The 17652-nt window shown below is 40.4% G+C and overlaps 1 protein-coding gene across 1 annotated transcript; it reads left to right on the top strand.

The window, feature by feature from the left end:
• The first annotated feature begins 9669 nt into the window (after positions 1 to 9669).
• LOC115773525 (aldo-keto reductase family 1 member B1-like) lies at positions 9670 to 15188 on the top strand. The gene is made up of 10 exons (XM_030720318.1): positions 9670 to 9827; positions 10820 to 10987; positions 11140 to 11256; positions 11494 to 11571; positions 13035 to 13157; positions 13938 to 14044; positions 14338 to 14419; positions 14597 to 14680; positions 14766 to 14848; positions 14961 to 15188. The coding sequence occupies exons 1-10, from the start codon at positions 9762 to 9764 to the stop codon at positions 15001 to 15003; spliced, it is 951 nt and encodes a 316-aa protein (XP_030576178.1). The 5' UTR covers positions 9670 to 9761; the 3' UTR covers positions 15004 to 15188.
• Positions 15189 to 17652: the final 2464 nt, after the last annotated feature.

Below are 17652 nucleotides of genomic sequence, written 5' to 3'. Positions count from 1 at the left end.
AAGGCCTCCTGCTGCTTGAAAGACATTGACTACAGATATACTAAGCCTTGGGGTTCACTGGAAAACAACAAGAAGCAGTGCTGCAGGGGGTACATCTCTTTATGTTAGGTTGCAGACCTGGTGCCATTCTCTGCAAGATGACCTGTTTATCTGTCATGAGTGACTAATCTGTATCTTGATGGCTACATTAAGCAAAATTTAGGGTCAGGTGTTTGTGTGTGCCAGCTGCAGGAAAAGGCAGTGGCTGGCCTGCTCTGACTATTTATGGCATTTTCCTACATGGATGTCTTCTTTGAGAGGCTCTCAATATGAAATATGAAAACCTTTCACTTCGCATTGTCTGTCTTCTCTCTCTCATGGTGTGTGTTTTGTCCTGTCTTCTGCGCTCTTCTGTTTGTCTTTTCTTTCCCTTCATGCCCATCCAGTCCATCCACAGATGGCTGCCCCTGCCTAGGATCTACCAGCAGTTTCTTCCTGTCAAAAGGGAGTTTCTCCTTGCCACTTTTGCCAAGTGCTTGCTCATAGGAAATCTTCAGATTGTCTGGGTTTTCCCTCTAAAATTGTAGGGTCTTTACCTTGCAAGATAAAGCACCTTAAGGTGACTATTGTTGTGAATTGGCACTATACAAATATAACTGACTTGAACTGAATTGATATGAACTTTGCTTTATTTTATTTTTTTGCTAAATTGGACCATAATTTACAAAATGATCATAAGTTATTGAGGAAGAATTGAAACTAGTGATTGAGACTATAAATCTATAAGCATAGAATTCTATATACTGTAATTGGACCTCTTTAATGCATAATTAAGGTATGACTTTTCCTTCACTTTCTGGAACCTGGAGCCCGCATCCATCTTTTATATGCAGTCTGTGTTATTAACTGACCTCTGATTGTTAACCCTAATAATCAATTAAGGAAGCTCCTTTAAACTTCCATCTTCTCTGTCCTGTCTATCCATCTACTTAACTGTCTATGTGTCCATATTGCACACGTTCACCCACCCGTGTAGAGACAGGAAGTTGGGAGTATCATCGCTGAGGATTTTCTGAGTGTCTATGTCACAGATGAGAAAACACACACACACACACACACACACACACACACACACACACACACACACACACACACACACACACACAGACGTCTGCCTCATTAAAACCTATCCCATAGATGTACTACTTTGTACAGCTCTTCACTCATCATCACCTCCAATCCGCTCAAGCCTTGCCTCCCTTGGAGCTCCACTACTTATTTTCATCAAGGCCACTCTCCCCTCCTTCTTCCTCTCTCGCCCTCCGTCTTATCCACAGTGGGCTTTGTCACTGGGCTGCCATGTATTTAGGAACCTATTTACTTGCTTTTTACATCCCTAATGCCCTCTTATTGTCACTCCCAACATCCCACTGCGTCAGGAACAAGGCCTCCACAAGAGTTTTGTTCCCTGTGCCCAAGACATGAATCACTGAGCCAAGATAATGATGAACAGCTCAGACACACTGCAGATCAAGTCTCTATCACAGACTGTAGCAGCAAACACACATCCCTCGTAGAAGGTCATTATTACAGAGTGGTTTCAGTTTGTCTGAAGAGCCGAGTTATTACAAACCTGTGCATTTTAGCTGGTCATCAACTTTTTGGTCTAATTCCAATCACTTAAATAGGGGTTTGAGCTCCATGCAAAAATGTTTGTTCCAATATGTCACTTTATTTTGACCCTCTGCTCGTCCCATAGAAAAACTTAACAAGCTGTACTGGGTGATGAAGTCCACCTGCAAAACATTAAGCTTGCTATTCTGGGAATTTATTAAAATTTATAAATACTGTTTACCTCCTTTTCAAAGTATGTCCGTCAGATGATAATAAAATTAAATGTAACTAATCTCATATAAGATGATCTTTGAGGCCTAATCAGGTTTGCAACTGCAAACTGTTTGTGAGCCAGTAGGGAAGTGACATATAGAAACTCATAGATATTAGTGAAGATGAACTGATTTAACTAAAGTAAACTTAAAGCCTGTGGGGTCAATTCGAGGTCAACAGAGAGACTTCACAGTTGTATAGTAGATATATTTAATGATACTTGTGAAACAGATTAGGTTTTGGATTGGAAAAAAAGGGGAATCAGCTTTTATTGTTTGGCAGACATGAAACCACTGGGAATTTTTGTCACAATAATAACTAAAATGAGGGCAAACCCTTAACCATAAAAATGGGAAGTTGATACTTTTGCAAACTCAACCCTGTGGTTATTATATGCCGGCAAAATAATGATGTGTTAATAATATTAATAATAATGTCTCTAGTTAAAATTTTAAAGTTGCCCCAAAACTGCAGTACCTCCTCCTGTTTAAATACTTGCTAAACTAAATACTAAAAGTTGAAGGTGACAAATTTGACAGAGAAACAACTACCAGAAAATTGGATGAGACACGTGTAGGATATGCTCATGCATTGCCAAACACAGCCCCTCTCTAGACAAGGGAAACAGAGAGGTTCTGTATGTGTCAATCAGATCCATTTAGTGACATCAAAGAGCGGATTCAGGAAGAAGCTGTTGAGCATTCACCTTCCCTTTTCATCGGTCAAGGGCCACAGCTGAGAGGAGGTTGCCACAGGCTCACTTTGAAGTCAGTCCTCAGAGCAGACAATGTTTACATTCTTCCAGCACATCACCCCTTCCAGCCCATCATTTCTTACTTACATCTCCACTGACTGCAGACGGGGCAACTAAACCCTGATACTAAGAAGCCACACAGTATTGGGTTTAATCTTCAAGGTTTATTATTCTCATTGTTGTTTCTGTTATTGTTTTTGTTCTTTCTAAAAGCCCAGATTTTTTTTTTCTCATTACATCTTAACAATTATGTGCAAGAAACAAACAAATATGTGCTTATGGGGGGGATGAAATTGACCAAATTGTCCTTTCCAGATTATCCACAAGGTGGTGTTGTACACACTTATTCAATTTCTTTAAAAAGAAGGAAAAAAAAAAAAGAGTTTTGCCGCCTCAAATAACAGGAAAAAAAAGTCCTCCAATATCTGAAAGACTGTGTGGGAGTCACTTTTCAAATGACAATACTGACAACTCGTGACTCAGAGGAGAGTGATTTCTCAAAATTGCAAAACATATTTAGGGCAATAAGTGCAGTCATGCCAAAGTACTACTTCCACTATGCTGCACACTACTCCAAATTTGCACCCCGCCCTTTGAAGATATATTGTCATTGCAGCGCTGCTCACATCTATGCTGCTGCACACTGCACGCCTGCACACCACACAATTCCTTTCACCTTCTCATATTTTTGATAGAAAGCCGTGATGAATTCTATCCTTGACCTTTTAATAATTTAAATTTAAATTTAAATTCCCCAAACATAACTGGATGCAATTCTTTATCTTGTGATTACACCTACTACAATTATTTCTGTAAGCTATTTTGTTCATTATACCACCGTGCTACTAATCTTTGTTGTGACTCATTGCGCCATCAGTCCTTTTCACACGTCCCATCTCTTTGCCACATTGCTCATTTGGTCCACACGGTTTTCCCCTTCCCCAAGCCCCCACGCTGCACACGCACAGCTCCAAAAACAACATTCCCGTGATGCAAGATTAGAGAAGTTTTTCTTAATATATTGTAAATAATATCAGATGACTAAAAATGAGGAAGTGCCCCCATGAGGAACCTTTCCCGCTGTGTCACTGTGATTGCTTAAAGCTGCGCTCAGACAAACATATACAAACAGACAACATGCCCACGTGAGGGTAACATGTTATTAAAGCTACAACAAAGGGTGGGACTTGGTGCAGCATGGTAATCTTGTCCAAATAGCAACTTTACTTTTACACATCATTATGAAAACTAATAGAATAACAAATGAAACTGCTAAAAAAACACTAATTTCATTTAATTTAAGATTAAATTAAATATCCTCATTGGGTTACATAACCAAGTAAACGCTGTCGCTCAACTCCAAAATTTCCCTTTTTAGAAATCTAATGTGTGAGTCTCACTTAAGAAAAAGTTGGGCATCCAAGTTATCATGAAATTAAAATCAATCAGTGATCTTAAAAATCAATTAACTTGTGTATATCTCAATAATGTCCACTAATACTATATCTATACAAGTTGCTTGCCTTTTTAAGCATTATGTTCTTGTGAGCGATAAATCTCATTAGAACCCAACAAGACAAACCTGCCTACCAGGCAGTACCAAACTTCCTGATGAAGGACAGTCCTTCCTCTTCATCACACATGTCAGCAAGAACAGGTGATGTGCAGAATACGTCAAGTAAAATTATAGCCTGCACATTATCAGTTGCATTCTCAAATTCCCACTTACCTGTAGTTTGGAATCTTTGTTGTTTGGAAGTTGGGTCTCTTTTGTAGCGTTTCTATTTCCAGGTCCGGCTTCAGTTTATCCGAGTCAAAGTGGCTGTTGATTTTTTTTGAACATGCATGAAAGCCTGAGCCAGTGAAAGGGCCCCAGATTTAAACCAAATTCTGTTTCCTCTTTTCAAGCGGGGTGCAAAGGGAAGCGTTCACGTCAGCGGTCCCTCTGCCACTCTGACAGCAAAAATCGGTGATTCTGGCAAGTCATTGTGTGACATAATCATGGTTATTCATAAATGAATTGAAAAAGAAAACAAGATAATAAAAAAAAACTTTGGGTCTTAAAGTGCTATGTGTAAAGTGGTGAACATTGCTTACTTTATATCTGACTTTGAGGGGATTTTTTTTTCTGGAAATTCTCAACAAAATCACAGTACTTACCTGGTAAATTACACCCCAGCTGATAATGCAGCGTGCTGCCTCGCTTTGATATTGTTGTCAAGGTCGACACTAAAAATAAAGGCTTGACTTTCAAGTGTGGACAGGATACTGTTAATTTCATATTCTTGAGACAGTTTGTTCATAACTGATCAGGACTACTTGAAATATAAGAACAAAACACACGAGTGTTTTCGGTCAGCTTTATGAAATTGTGGCATTTCGCTCCAGATGTAAAGGGCTTCGGTATTGCATTCATGGTCACACTGTAATCTTCATGATGACAATGATGAACAGCCCATCAGGGACGGTTTAAGAGAAAAAGCCTTCAAATTCCCCTTCAGATGCATGTTGATTGTGTTTATTCATGGCAGTTAGGTTGATGAGGGAGCAATATGGAGGAGGCTGGATGGACACTTGTTACGTGTTACTGTTAAAATAGCAGACATCTCTTGACGAAGAACAAACAGCAAAGGCAGACTGAAATCAAGGCGTCTGCGAAAGCTCTCAGGAATGCAAATTCAAAAGCACTTCATTACTTGCTTTTTCCCTGCAATCTTGTGTCTGAGAGACTGAACTAAGTGGTTAATCAAGCCAAAAACCAAACCACGTCTGAGGGGCCAGAGAGGAGGCACCTCCGCTCACAGACAAGGCCAAGGCTGTGAGTCTGTCAGCACGTGGCGAAATACACAACTGTGTGTGTGTGTTTTGATACCAAAGCTGGGGTCTCTTCATAAAGAAGGATAAATTAACATGAGCAAACAATTATTATGAAATATTGATTGCGTGTTTTTGATTTTGATACTCTACTGTAATTTAACAGGGAAATTAGCCATCTGTATAGAATACAAGCTTTATAATAATATTATTTTGGTTTTCATTATACTCTTATTTTAGTCTTCCTACTGTTATCCTCATGAGCAGTTTATTACTGGATTAATGTAACTAAATGTTCTTTCCCATGTACAGTGAATTCAGTAGCTTGTCTTTCTTGAAATATCACAAGATATTAGCTTTTTCGCAACTCTCATAGGTTACAGGAACGCTGCTGTGGTAAATTTTCCAACAAAAACCCCAAAGATGAAGTGATTAATCACAACATATGATTAATCACATATGGAGGAGGCTGGATGACCACTTTGACAAGGGCTGGAAATTAGCAATAGCTACAAACTGTCTGTGCAGCACACACCAGCTTCATGCTCTGTATTGGATGTTAAACTGTCCCTGTTAAATAAAAACTACATGTGTCTTGTCACTGGCTCAAATTTAGCCTTTTTTTTGCGTTAACAAAAACATTGGAAACCACATCACACATCTACAATAATTAAAGTCAGCACCCCAAATAAGTGACTGCTAATTAGAAATAAAAAATGGTGAATTATACCATACTTCCTGTTCAACATCTGCATTTATGGTATTCGGCTGTATTCACAAAAAACAGCAGATTGTTGTATCCTAAGGATGAGTAAGCTGCAGTATTTCTGGTACACATGCTGTAGGACAATAAAAATACTGTACTGTAATGAATCCAAAGGGGACTCTAGGTATTCAGTCAAAACCCCAGAGAAGCTGTTGGGTTACGTTAGTACACAGCCATTTTCACACACACACACACACACACACACACACACACACACACACACACACACACACACACACACACACACACACACACACACACACACACACACACACACACATTGTTTAACATTAGCTGAGAAAATAGTCTGAACTATTCTGGTAGACGAAGGAGCTTCTCTTTCTCGCTCAAGCAGGGCCTTAACACAATTTTAAGGCTATGTGAGCCTTCACACACCAACAGGAGATGCACAAGTGCTCTGTTGTCTGAAATTAGATGCATTAACGGACATCCCAGGGTGGAACTTGAGCACTAATGTTCCCTTAAAACTGCCTTAACTGATTCAGTGCCTTAAGAGCATTAGTCATTTTTACATATCACTGTAAAATAGGATAGAAATAACAGTCATGAATCTGTGAATGTGTGCATGACTCACATTGGTATTGTAATTTTACTACTACTATATATCACAAGATATGGCTCTATATTAGTCAGCAAAAAATATACAGCAACATCCAAAATAGTTGATAGGTCAAACCAAATAAACACTATTTATTTTCATAGTTGCTTAAAAATCATTGGCAGTCGCCAATCAACTTATCAGCTGATTAATATTTTTAGTGCTAAATCTACCTAATTTAAATATCAGCAGGATTATTCCAAGTTTATTTTCCTTAATGTCTGCAGGGCTCAATTCAACCAAAATAATCTCCCATGCCTTGAAGAACAAGTTAATGCACCTGATAAATGACCATGATTTACTTATGACGTAGGGATTTCTCTCCCTGATCTTGTTATTGTTCAATAGGCAGAATGTGCGGAATGTGAGTGTGTGAGTGAACTCAGCGAGAGCCGACACTCAACATTAGATTTATGGGTGAAGATTATGACCCAGGGCGCTCTGGCAGAAACAGAGAAAAAGACAGCAAAGCTGAGGCCAATGGCAGAGACGAGAGGTGGAGAGAAAAGGCAGGGAGAACGGAGCAAATGCCAAGAAATGAAATGAGGTGTTTGATCTCTCCAGGACGGGCCAGGTCTTACCCGTGGAGTCTCTGATCTGATGTAGAAGCAGTGAAAGCACCACCGGCTGCACAGGGCATTCATTATGGCCACACATACTGGAAAAGGAGAACGCAGCTCATTGAAATCTATGTATTTAATTGTGACGCCCCTCTCTGTTCATTTCCACCCCACCATCCGATAAAAATGTATCTGTTCTCTGCAGATTCTTTGAGAATACTCCAACACAAACCTACCCTCTTTGTCCAAAAGTTTCCTTGAGAGACACTTGGTTTAACTTGGAGCCTCTGTTGTCTCTTCAAATGCCCGCTCATTTCTCTTTTCTTTTATTCTAATCGATGCACTTGGCAAAGTGAAACGGTATCTGCCTGCAGACGCAAAATAAGAACCTCTGAAATGAAAACCCCCCTTTTAGGTGGCAATTGTATGTGGCTGTATCTTTGTCTGGTTTACCTGTGGGTCTTTGATCCTGACAGTGTGCGACTGCGTTTGATTCCTGGGGTACTTTGACAGTTTGCAGGCTGGCAAAAGGCCCTCCAGTGTCTGAAGTTAGATCAGAGGAGAGAGGGCCTGAAAAGCAGGCGTCCAGCTGGGAGAAGATCAGAAGAGACACAAACTTTAGCGAGAGCCATTGTGAGGTACACAGTAGCTGCTGGCTCCCATAACTTTTCTCTTTGTGTGTGTGTGTGTGTGTTTTTTTTTCATATGGCTATCTTCTCCCTCTCTTATCTTCTGCGTGGAAAGTTGAATGGCTCAGTTAAAGGTCTGTGAGGTTTTATCTGATTTTGCCAAAATAAGTCACCTTGTATTTGTTCCCTCTTTCAACTGTCTCTGGGGGTTTAAGGCTGGTCTGTGGTGAACAATGCTGCACATCCTCTTTAAGCACTGAGCAGAAGTAACAAAGATTTCTTTAAAAAAAAAAATCCTATAGCCATAACACACAATTCTTTACATACCACGTTAGTAAATTAATGCACAGAGCATGCACTTAGAATAATTTTTCAAAATTAAAATTTAGATGTGTGCATGAGTTTTTGGGAGCCTCGAGTAAAATTATCATGTTTCAGTTACTGTGATTACTGCCTATACTGGCAAATGTATAAAATTATGGAACTGTGTTTCTTTTGAGCCTCAGATGGGTGATTTAAGGAGACTGTTTCGCATGTTTGTACAGTGTAACGGTGCCCTCTAGTGGTTCAATGGCAGTCCCGACAAAATTTAAGAAAAAAGGCATTTGACCCAATGAATCAGTGTTGTGTCTACAGATAGCAGACAACTTGTCAAAGAATCAGTTTTAAATTGTATGTTCAGACACTGTGTTACTAGCAGCCTGTTGTAAAAATATTATAATTTGTTCCCATTTCTTCAATTGAACATATGAAAAATGTTAAAGTTAACACAGTTTGACAGGAATAAAATAGTATTTCTGCACTAACAAGGAGATTCCCAGAAAGCTATTAGCCAAAAACCTGGCGTATCTTAGCATGGTGTGCAGTGAGTCTCTAAAAATATTGTGGAAACTAGACAAGTGGAAGACAGAAGAAGTGGCAGACCTAAAAAAAAAAACTATATCAGATGAAAAGTCTCTGAAAATCATGTCCTTGAGAAATGGGGGAAAATCCAGCAAAGACCTGACGCGGAACCCAAAGGATGCATCTGACCCTTCAGTTGATCCAACTACTGTTCACTGAAACCTCATCAGATATGGTCTCAGTGGTGGAAGGGCAGCTGTCATGGATTGGCCTCCTCAGAGCCTGGACCTCAACATTACTGAAGCAGTGTGGGATCATTTTAACAGAGAACAGAACAAAAGGCAGCTGACAGCAAAGGAAGAGCTTTGAATGTCCTTCAAGAAACCAGGAGAGCTATTCCTGAGGACTAAAGACCAAAAAAAAAAGAAAAAAAGGCTTGCCTAACAGAGTGTGTTAAAGAATAAAGATGGTCATACCAAATATTGACTTTCAAGCTTGTTAAAATTGTACAAACTCTCTTTTTGCCTCATATACCGTATTTGCATGTGTGTTGCCCCTAGTTCATGTTTTCTTAGCAAAATATAAATAAATGAGGGGTAAGCTTGAGACTTTAATCTTTAATTCACTTCATTTTATAAAATAAAAATATTCATTTTATGAAATAGTTTACTTAACCGTCTAACCAAAGTGTAGATTCATGTGCTGAAAGAGGACGCTGCTTCACAGGAAACTGCCAGCAGCGTGTGGTCGCTGCCTGTGGCAGATCCCACAAAAATGAATTAGAAGGCATCATTAATCGATCGACGATGCTGGTGATCTGCTGGCGCTGTGCTGTGCGCTCTGCATTCGCTGTCGTGCCTCGCCTGTTTTCAGCCACATTCAGGTTCTGCTCTGCTCGCCCTTTGCAGAAATGGCAACTTCACTGAAACTGAACACCGGTGCGCAAATGCCTATTTTGGGACTGGGGACGTGGAAGGTGCGTCTGCTTTTACTTATGTCCGTCCGGCTTTGCTTAGGTTTGCAGTTTGCCTTTGAAGTATAAGCTAACATTTCGACAGAAAATATGACTGGAAGACGTATAATGACCGTCGAAAACAAACTTTAGTCGCAGTATCTTTCGACATCTCGATGTAAATTCGTTTGGACTTTCATTTGAGGTAGTTTGCATTTGACGAAATTGTTACTGTTTGACATTTATCTTCACTTTAGGACCCCGTCTTTAGGAGCGGAGCCAATCATGGCTAATGCCTTCGCCGAGTTTCTAGAAACATGACCGCCTTTACAAAGCAGGGCGTTCCTTTAACGGTGCACACAGCACGCTTCACTACTGTTCAGTACTCAAAATCAGAGGATCTGTTGCAGGCACTGACAAGTCAGCTGAAACATTTATCCCTCATGGGTTAAAAATAAGGTCAGCTAAGTTTAGTGTACTCGAAATCTGAGAAGGTCGCTGTATTCTCCTTTACAGCATAATCAGCATTAAGAATATTGAGATTTCCTTTATAAAGAAAGGATAAAGGTTGAATTTGTCCCCAAGGTAGTGCATTTTGCTCAGTTATGATGGGAAAAGTGAGGAGGAGAGTCCCTTAGGAAAACAGTTAAGCTACAGCATCACTGGATTTTAGCCAAATGTCAGAGTGGGCTAAGTGATGAGGACACACTGAGAGAAGCACAGTGGAAATACAACTTGTTTAGTGAGCCCTTTCAAACAAGATGCCCCCCCCCAAAAAAATAAATAAACAACAACAAAGTCAAAGTAGAATTCCTGTTTTCTGAGTTGCATTTTTGAGCAGTGGGCAAAATCTAAACTACTAATAATTTGCAACAGAGACCTCAGGGCCAAACATAAAATCTACCATGGTGTTATACTACTGCACTGTGTTCTCTAAATGACTCTTAAATTGCTGCTAAGATATAAGTAGTGCTAGTGAGCAGTACCACAACAACTAACCATCTCTTGTTTGTTAGTCTCCACCTGGTAAGGTCACTGAGGCGGTGAAAGCGGCCATTTCTGCAGGCTACAGGCACATCGATGGGGCATATGTCTACAAGAACGAGGTGGAGGTGGGTGAGGGTATCAACAGCATGATCAAGGATGGTGTGGTCAAAAGAGAGGATCTTTTTATTGTAAGCAAGGTGAGTTATGGGTGCAAAAAGGACCTGTGCGTGTCTTTACTGTTATTTCTGAAAGACACTGGGAGTGTGTTGCCTGTTTTTCAGCTCATTTTGTACTGGATTCCTGGTCATGCATGCAAGTTCATTGCCTTCTCTGTGCTTTCATTTCACAGCTGTGGTGTACTTTCCATGAGAAGTCTTTGGTGAGGAAAGCTTGTGAGAAGACTCTCAGTGATCTTAAACTGGACTATCTAGACCTCTATTTAGTGCACTGGCCCATGGGTTTCAAGGTGGGAACGCTGTTGTTTTGGACATGAAAATTTTTAACTCTTAGTTGTCATCATGTTGTTCTGTGATATAAGAAGAGTCCACCAGTCCAGAGTATACAGGAAAGGGACACAGAAAAACAGTGCTATCTGCACTTCTGTTTTTTTTAATGGCTTTTCATCTAAAAGTTATTCCCATATCAATTGTCATAGTAATGCAGTATAAGCCAGAAAGCAGGTAATCCCTTTGTTGTGTTACAGGCAGGTGATGAGCTTTTTCCTCTGGACAGTGCGGGAGAAACAATCAACGATAACACTACTTTCCTGGAAACGTGGGAGGTAAGTTAATAAAATTGCAGTAGTATAAGATATAGGATTTAAAGGACTTAACTTCCAGTGCTGTATAACCAATTTCATGCATGGTGTGAGCATGGCTTTTGTTAGGGGTCTGAATATGTCACTTTAGTGACGAGAGCAGGTTTCGTTTTGTTTATGGAGGTAAGAAATATTGTGTTACGTGTCAAACTGTGAAAACTGCGCCCAAAATGTGTGAAGAAGTCAAGTCAGTTTGGAGCAGGAAGGATCGTGGTTTGAGGGAAGAGATGGGCCTCTTATACAGATACATGGCAATGGGAACGTTTATTAGAAGCTCTGCTACTGCATTGCCATCTGCTTCCAATCAGCAGGCAATTTTTATGCAAGACAGTTTTCGTTGTCACGCTGCATAATGGGTAAACCACTTCCATGAAGTTGACAAAAATGAAATAGTGAAATGACTAGTCCAGAGTCCTAATATGAACCCAACTGAGAACTTCTGGGATTTTTACTGAGGACAAAGTTATGGCCAAGAAAACCACGACAGTTACCAAACAGTGAAAAAAATGGGAAGAAAGAAACAAGGTCAAACCAGAACAATGTTCCAGATGTACTAATGTCATTACAAGAAATGGGCCTCCACACTTCCTACTTGGTTTTTTCTTTAACTATTAAAAATTTCATATGTAAGCATCTATTCTGTTTCACTGGTTACTGTTTTCTAATTCTGATAATGGGTTATTTTTTTATTTGTTTATTTTTTTAAATATGATATTGATGTTTTGCAGTCACATGACCGTTAACAATGTGACGTTAGCTTTTCTGCCATTTTTGGACGTGTGACGATGTAGGCCCTACAGTCCAGAGTGAGAAATGCGTATTCTCCAACCAGTTGCAGAGTGGTTGCTGGCAGCTGCAGCACTGAAGCACAGCTTTTACTTTGAAGGTGAACATTCTCCGTGTGCAGTTTGTGACACACTTTTTCAGGTTTTACTTCCACTTGGCCAGTAGTTTGCGAGTGTTTGCAGACAAGTCGGCATCGTCCATGCAAACTATGGGCAGCTGTGGCAGTCTGCTAGTGACTAAAGCAATCAGAAGGACGTTTTTGGTGCAGCACACACCAGTTTCATCTAGTGATAGCCAGCGACCACTCACCAACTGGTCTGGAAATACACATTTTCGTCCTGCGACTGGAGATTGTTTCACATGCAATGTGAAAGAGAACTCTTGAGCGATTTGTGCATCACCTCGCACGAGAAATCGCTGTTACTTTCAAAAGATAAAATATGCATCAACTGCATCTCTCTTATTCATGTTCAGACAATGACATCTTCTTCTGCATTATGTACTATGAAGGGGAAAAAATGTTTTCTGTTTTATTGGAGGCTAAAATTAGATTCCTATGAACCCTTGTGCAAAAAAGAGATGAACCAGCTCTGTTAAACATGTCCAGCACCAAAGTAATTGTGGTTTAATCCTTTTCTCAGGGGATGGAGGAGCTGGTAGATGCTGGTTTGGTCAAAGCTATTGGCATCTCCAACTTCAACAAGGAGCAGATTGAAGCCATTCTCAACAAGCCAGGCCTCAAATACAAGCCTGCCAACAACCAGGTATGCTAGATGACTTGTTTATTCACCTCACAGGGTCGTTAGTGCTCAATACACATTTGTAGAAGATAAAACTTTCCATTTGTTATTAGAGTGAGCTACCCTGAATGTTAAATATGCAGGCAAGGGCATGAAGGAGCAAGAAAACAGGAACATTTCAGGCTTGTTGTTCTGAAAGGGCAAGAGGCTGTAATGGCATTATCTGTCAGGCCTGAGAAATAAATGTCTTGTTAGTTTATGGTGGGCCGCAGCAGTTTTCCCTCAAGCTAGGCCAATTAGCCGAGGTGACCTTATTTTTTTTGTTGTTTCTCAGAATCATGGTTTGCCATCAATGTCACGTTGTGTTTTATATTAGATTAAAGCACAATTCTCCTTTTTTTTCTTTTTGTCATTAGAACAAAGCAGTATTAGAGCTGCAGGACATGGATCACTTAAAATGATACCAAATAAGTCCAGCAGGCTCTGAAGGCGTATGGTCTTGATTCTCTTCTAAACCCAGGCTACAACACTTTATTTAACCATGCTAAGACTCTTTTATATGAATATTTGCCCTTTAGCAACACACTAAATGCAAAATTCCTAAGTGAAGCTGTGTTTGACCTTGCTTTTCTCCATTTATGTTAATAAAGTTACTACAATAATAGCATGTAGTGCATCTTTTAAAGAGCTCAGTGACATGATGAATGTATAGATCAGTTACTTGTGTTTCTTACATCACTCTGTGGTTCCTGTGATGCTTCCCAAGAGATTTTCTTTTGTTTGTTTTTGTCCCCCCCCAACTAGGTAGAGTGTCACCCATACCTGACACAGGAGAAGCTGATCAACTACTGTCACTCTCAGGGCATCACGGTGACAGCTTACAGCCCCCTGGGGTCCCCTGACAGACCATGGTCAGTTGGCATGGCTAATACATTTGCCTCAAAATGACTTTAAAAGCCCCTGAAAAGTAACCAAATCTCTGCACTGCTACAGAGTGGGTCATATTTTGCCATTTTGATATTTATCAATCCTGCTCAGCCTGTCACATCCCTTTTAGCGAGTTTCAGCTTGTGACCCTTGTTCCTCTTTGTCTCTGCGGCATATGTTGTCACGAGTTCGACATTACGTAATAACCCATTTTTGAGATGAGTGTCGTACTTTTGTACTGATTAGTTCTGTTTTTCATAATGTATTTAAATTGCAGGGCTAAACCAGATGACCCATCACTCCTGGAGGATCCCAACATCAAAGCCATCGCTGACAAACACAAGAAGACACCTGCTCAGGTGCAGCTCTCATTCTGGCGTGGGCAAAATATGCCCCTGATATTTTTCAATTTATTTTGGGTAACAGAGATCCAACAGAGAAAAAGGAAACTGATATGTCTATCTTACTAATTCATAAAGGTTACTATGTCCTTAACCACTTCATCATGTTAATAACCTGCACTCATCCACTTCCAGGTCCTGATCCGCTTCCACATCCAAAGAAATGTGATTGTGATCCCAAAGTCGATCACACCGCAGCGCATTCAAGAGAATTTCCAGGTCTTTAGCTGGGGAGGTGTAATGTTTATTACTCAACCTTCTATTGGACGGTGCATTAATATAATTTTTTTATAAATATTTGCAGGTGTTTGACTTTGAATTAACTGAGGAGGAAATAAAGACTATATTGGGATTCAACAGGAACTGGAGAGTCTGTCCGATGCAATGGTGAGACGGGATAATGAAGTGCTTTTTTAATATTTAGATGTGAGTTGGGTAACAGACAGGCTAACAGCCTTTGCTTGAATTTCACTTTCTTCTGTTCTCGCTCTCTCTGTAGGGGCACAAAGCACAGGGACTATCCGTTCAACGCTGAGTTCTGAGTGGAACGCGGCAGTTCCCACAGCTTCATGCCGGTGCTGGATTTTTCTCTCTTTACCTATGTTATTGCTCACTTTCCTGTTCTTTAGATCAGTTTACGCTGTTGGGTTTTTACATATAAAATCAATCAAATCTTTAAAAGAAAGAGAGAAAAAAAAAAAAAAAAAAAAGTTCCTGCTTGACACACCAAGCACATGAAAGTTATCATACAAAAGAAATCAGCTGACTGAGGGGGTGGGAGGCTCTGATTGATTTTTCATGGAATGACCCTGCTGCTGTGACTTTGACTCATTTTATGCTTCCCAGAAGAACCACTAGCCTCCCGTGTTACCATTAAAGTTTTACACACACTCCAGAGATGACTTGATGCTTAGTTTAAAGTCATCAAAACTGAATTGGCACCGATGTATTTCAAGAGGTTACCTTATGTTTGCGTTTTGTACTCGTATACCTGCGTATTAGCGTCAAGGTTTGGGATGAAGTAAGCCTCTCTTAGTTTGTCATTTTAAGTTACTGAAGCCCCACATCTGTGCCATATACCAATAACGTTTATAAAGTTTTGAAGTAAGTGACTGTGAGAATAAAACTATTTGCAAAAGCATAGACTTTACAGCATCATGTAGTTTGTAGTTTTTCATGTCTAATAGTGTCGCAAGTAAGAGGAAACTACCTCAGATAGGTTCTAATGTCCAAAGATAAAATATGCATTTCATTTATATAGCAAACTTCATATATAATGGCACAAAATGTGATGCCTGCAGAGATGCACTCCTCATTTTTTTTTTTAACCCCTCATTGTCCTGTTTGTGAACAGGTTTTATTTTTAAAGGCATTAATGCTGGAAGATTGGATGGCAAAAATCATAAACTTATCTCTGTGAAACACAGTGAGTCATGCCATATCTGGTGCTTTGTAGTTACTCCTATGTATGTCACTCTCTTACAGAAGTGTGGCTTTTGCTTCTAAGTTGATTTTGTAAAGTGTTACAGATTAATAAAGTTCTGCTGGAGAGAATAAAACCTGCTCGGGGTTTCCAAGTATTCCATACAGATGCACACCAAAGGGACAAAGTAAGCCAGTAAATGATTGTACCACCTCTTAAGGGCCACTAGAGGTGCCAAAACTCAGGAGGGGGATTCAATGAATGAGCTGCTAAAGCAGGGGTGTCCAAACTACGGCCCGCGGGCCAACTGCGGCCCGCCGTCCATTTTTAATTGGCCCGCAGCAAATTAAAATAAGTATAATACAATATGGCCCAAGTGTCAAATTTCTGCTTGACTGCACTGCACTTTTTTTAACACTAGGTGGAGCTACTATCTTGAACAAGGCAGTTTCTCAACAAAACAAGATAAGTGAAGAAAAATGTCAGGGCAGACAAAAAATGGCGTCTATGAAGAAACGTAAGGTAGCGCGTGAATGCAGAAGATTTCAGACACGGTGGGCAAATGAATACTTTTTTATAGAAGTGAAAGGGAAGTGTGTCTGCTTGATTTGTACTGAGACTGTGGCAGTGATGAAAGAGTATAATTTACGAAGACACTATGAAACCAAACATCAGACGTATGCATCCTACACTGGTGCCGAACGAGAACATAAAGTTAAGCAAATGGCAGCCAGCCTGTTAGCTCAGCAACATTATTTTTTTCGTGCTAATAAGGCACAAGAAAATGCCACAGTGGCTAGCTACGAGATAGCTCAACTCATTGCACAACACGGGAAACCTTTCTCAGATGGAGACTTCATAAAACAGTGCCTCACTAAAGTTGCAGGAATAATGTGCCCGGAAAAACTGCAGGAATTCAGCAGCGTGAGCATGTCCAGAAACACAGTTGTGCGGCGAATAGAAGACTTGTCTGCTGACTTAAAACATCAAATGTCAGATAAAGCTTGCGCTTTTGATTTTTACTCGATAGCATGTGATGAGAGCACAGATGCCACAGACACCGCACAGCTGTTAATTTTTTTGCCGGGAGTTGATGATAATTTTTGCATCACGGAGGAGCTGCTTGATCTTAGAAGTCTAAAGGGCACAACGACGGGTAAGGACATTTTTGAAGCGGTATCAGATGCAGTTGACAACATGGGACTTAAATGGGACAAGTTGTGTGGAGTTACAACGGATGGAGCCCCAGCTATGACCGGAGAGCGCAAAGGAATGGCCTCTATGGTGTGTGCCAAGGTTAAAGAGAGTGGAGGTGAGGCTGTGAAAATGCATTGTATCATTCACCAAGAAGCCCTCTGCTCCAAGACAGTCCAGCTCGGCGATGTGATGAACACTGTTGTGAAAACGGTAAACATAATTCGAGCACGAGGGCTGTACCACAGAGAATTTCAAGCGTTCCTATCAGACGTCGATGCTGAATACGGAGACCTGCTGTACCATTGTGATGTGCGCTGGCTAAGTCGCGGCTCCGTGCTGCAGCGGTTTTATGCCCTGAGGTCGGAAATTGACCAGTTTTTGAAAGAAAAGGACCGCCCGCTTCATGAGCTGAGTGATCCTTTATGGTTGGCCGACCTAGCATTTTTAGTTGATCTTACCGATCATCTTAACTCACTTAACAAGAGCCTACAAGGCAAAGACCAGCTTGTACCACAACTTTATATGCAGATGAAGGCATTCTGCGTGAAACTCCGTCTCTTTGAGGCACAGT

The sequence above is a fragment of the Archocentrus centrarchus genome, chromosome 23 (genome assembly GCF_007364275.1).
Source record: "Archocentrus centrarchus isolate MPI-CPG fArcCen1 chromosome 23, fArcCen1, whole genome shotgun sequence".
Taxonomy (NCBI): domain Eukaryota; kingdom Metazoa; phylum Chordata; class Actinopteri; order Cichliformes; family Cichlidae; genus Archocentrus; species Archocentrus centrarchus.
The sequence above is the reverse complement of the archived record's forward strand: the minus strand, read 5'-3'. Positions and strand labels throughout refer to the sequence as shown.

Excerpts from the sequence above, each read along its gene's own strand:
- LOC115773525 (XM_030720318.1), top strand. The coding sequence starts at position 9,762 with ATGGCAACTTCACTGAAACTGAACACCGGTGCGCAAATGCCTATTTTG. Across the intron at positions 13,158-13,937 it reads ACAAGCCTGCCAACAACCAG|GTAGAGTGTCACCCATACCT; the intron begins GTATGCTAGATG and ends CCCCCCAACTAG. Across the intron at positions 14,045-14,337 it reads GGGTCCCCTGACAGACCATG|GGCTAAACCAGATGACCCAT; the intron begins GTCAGTTGGCAT and ends TTTAAATTGCAG.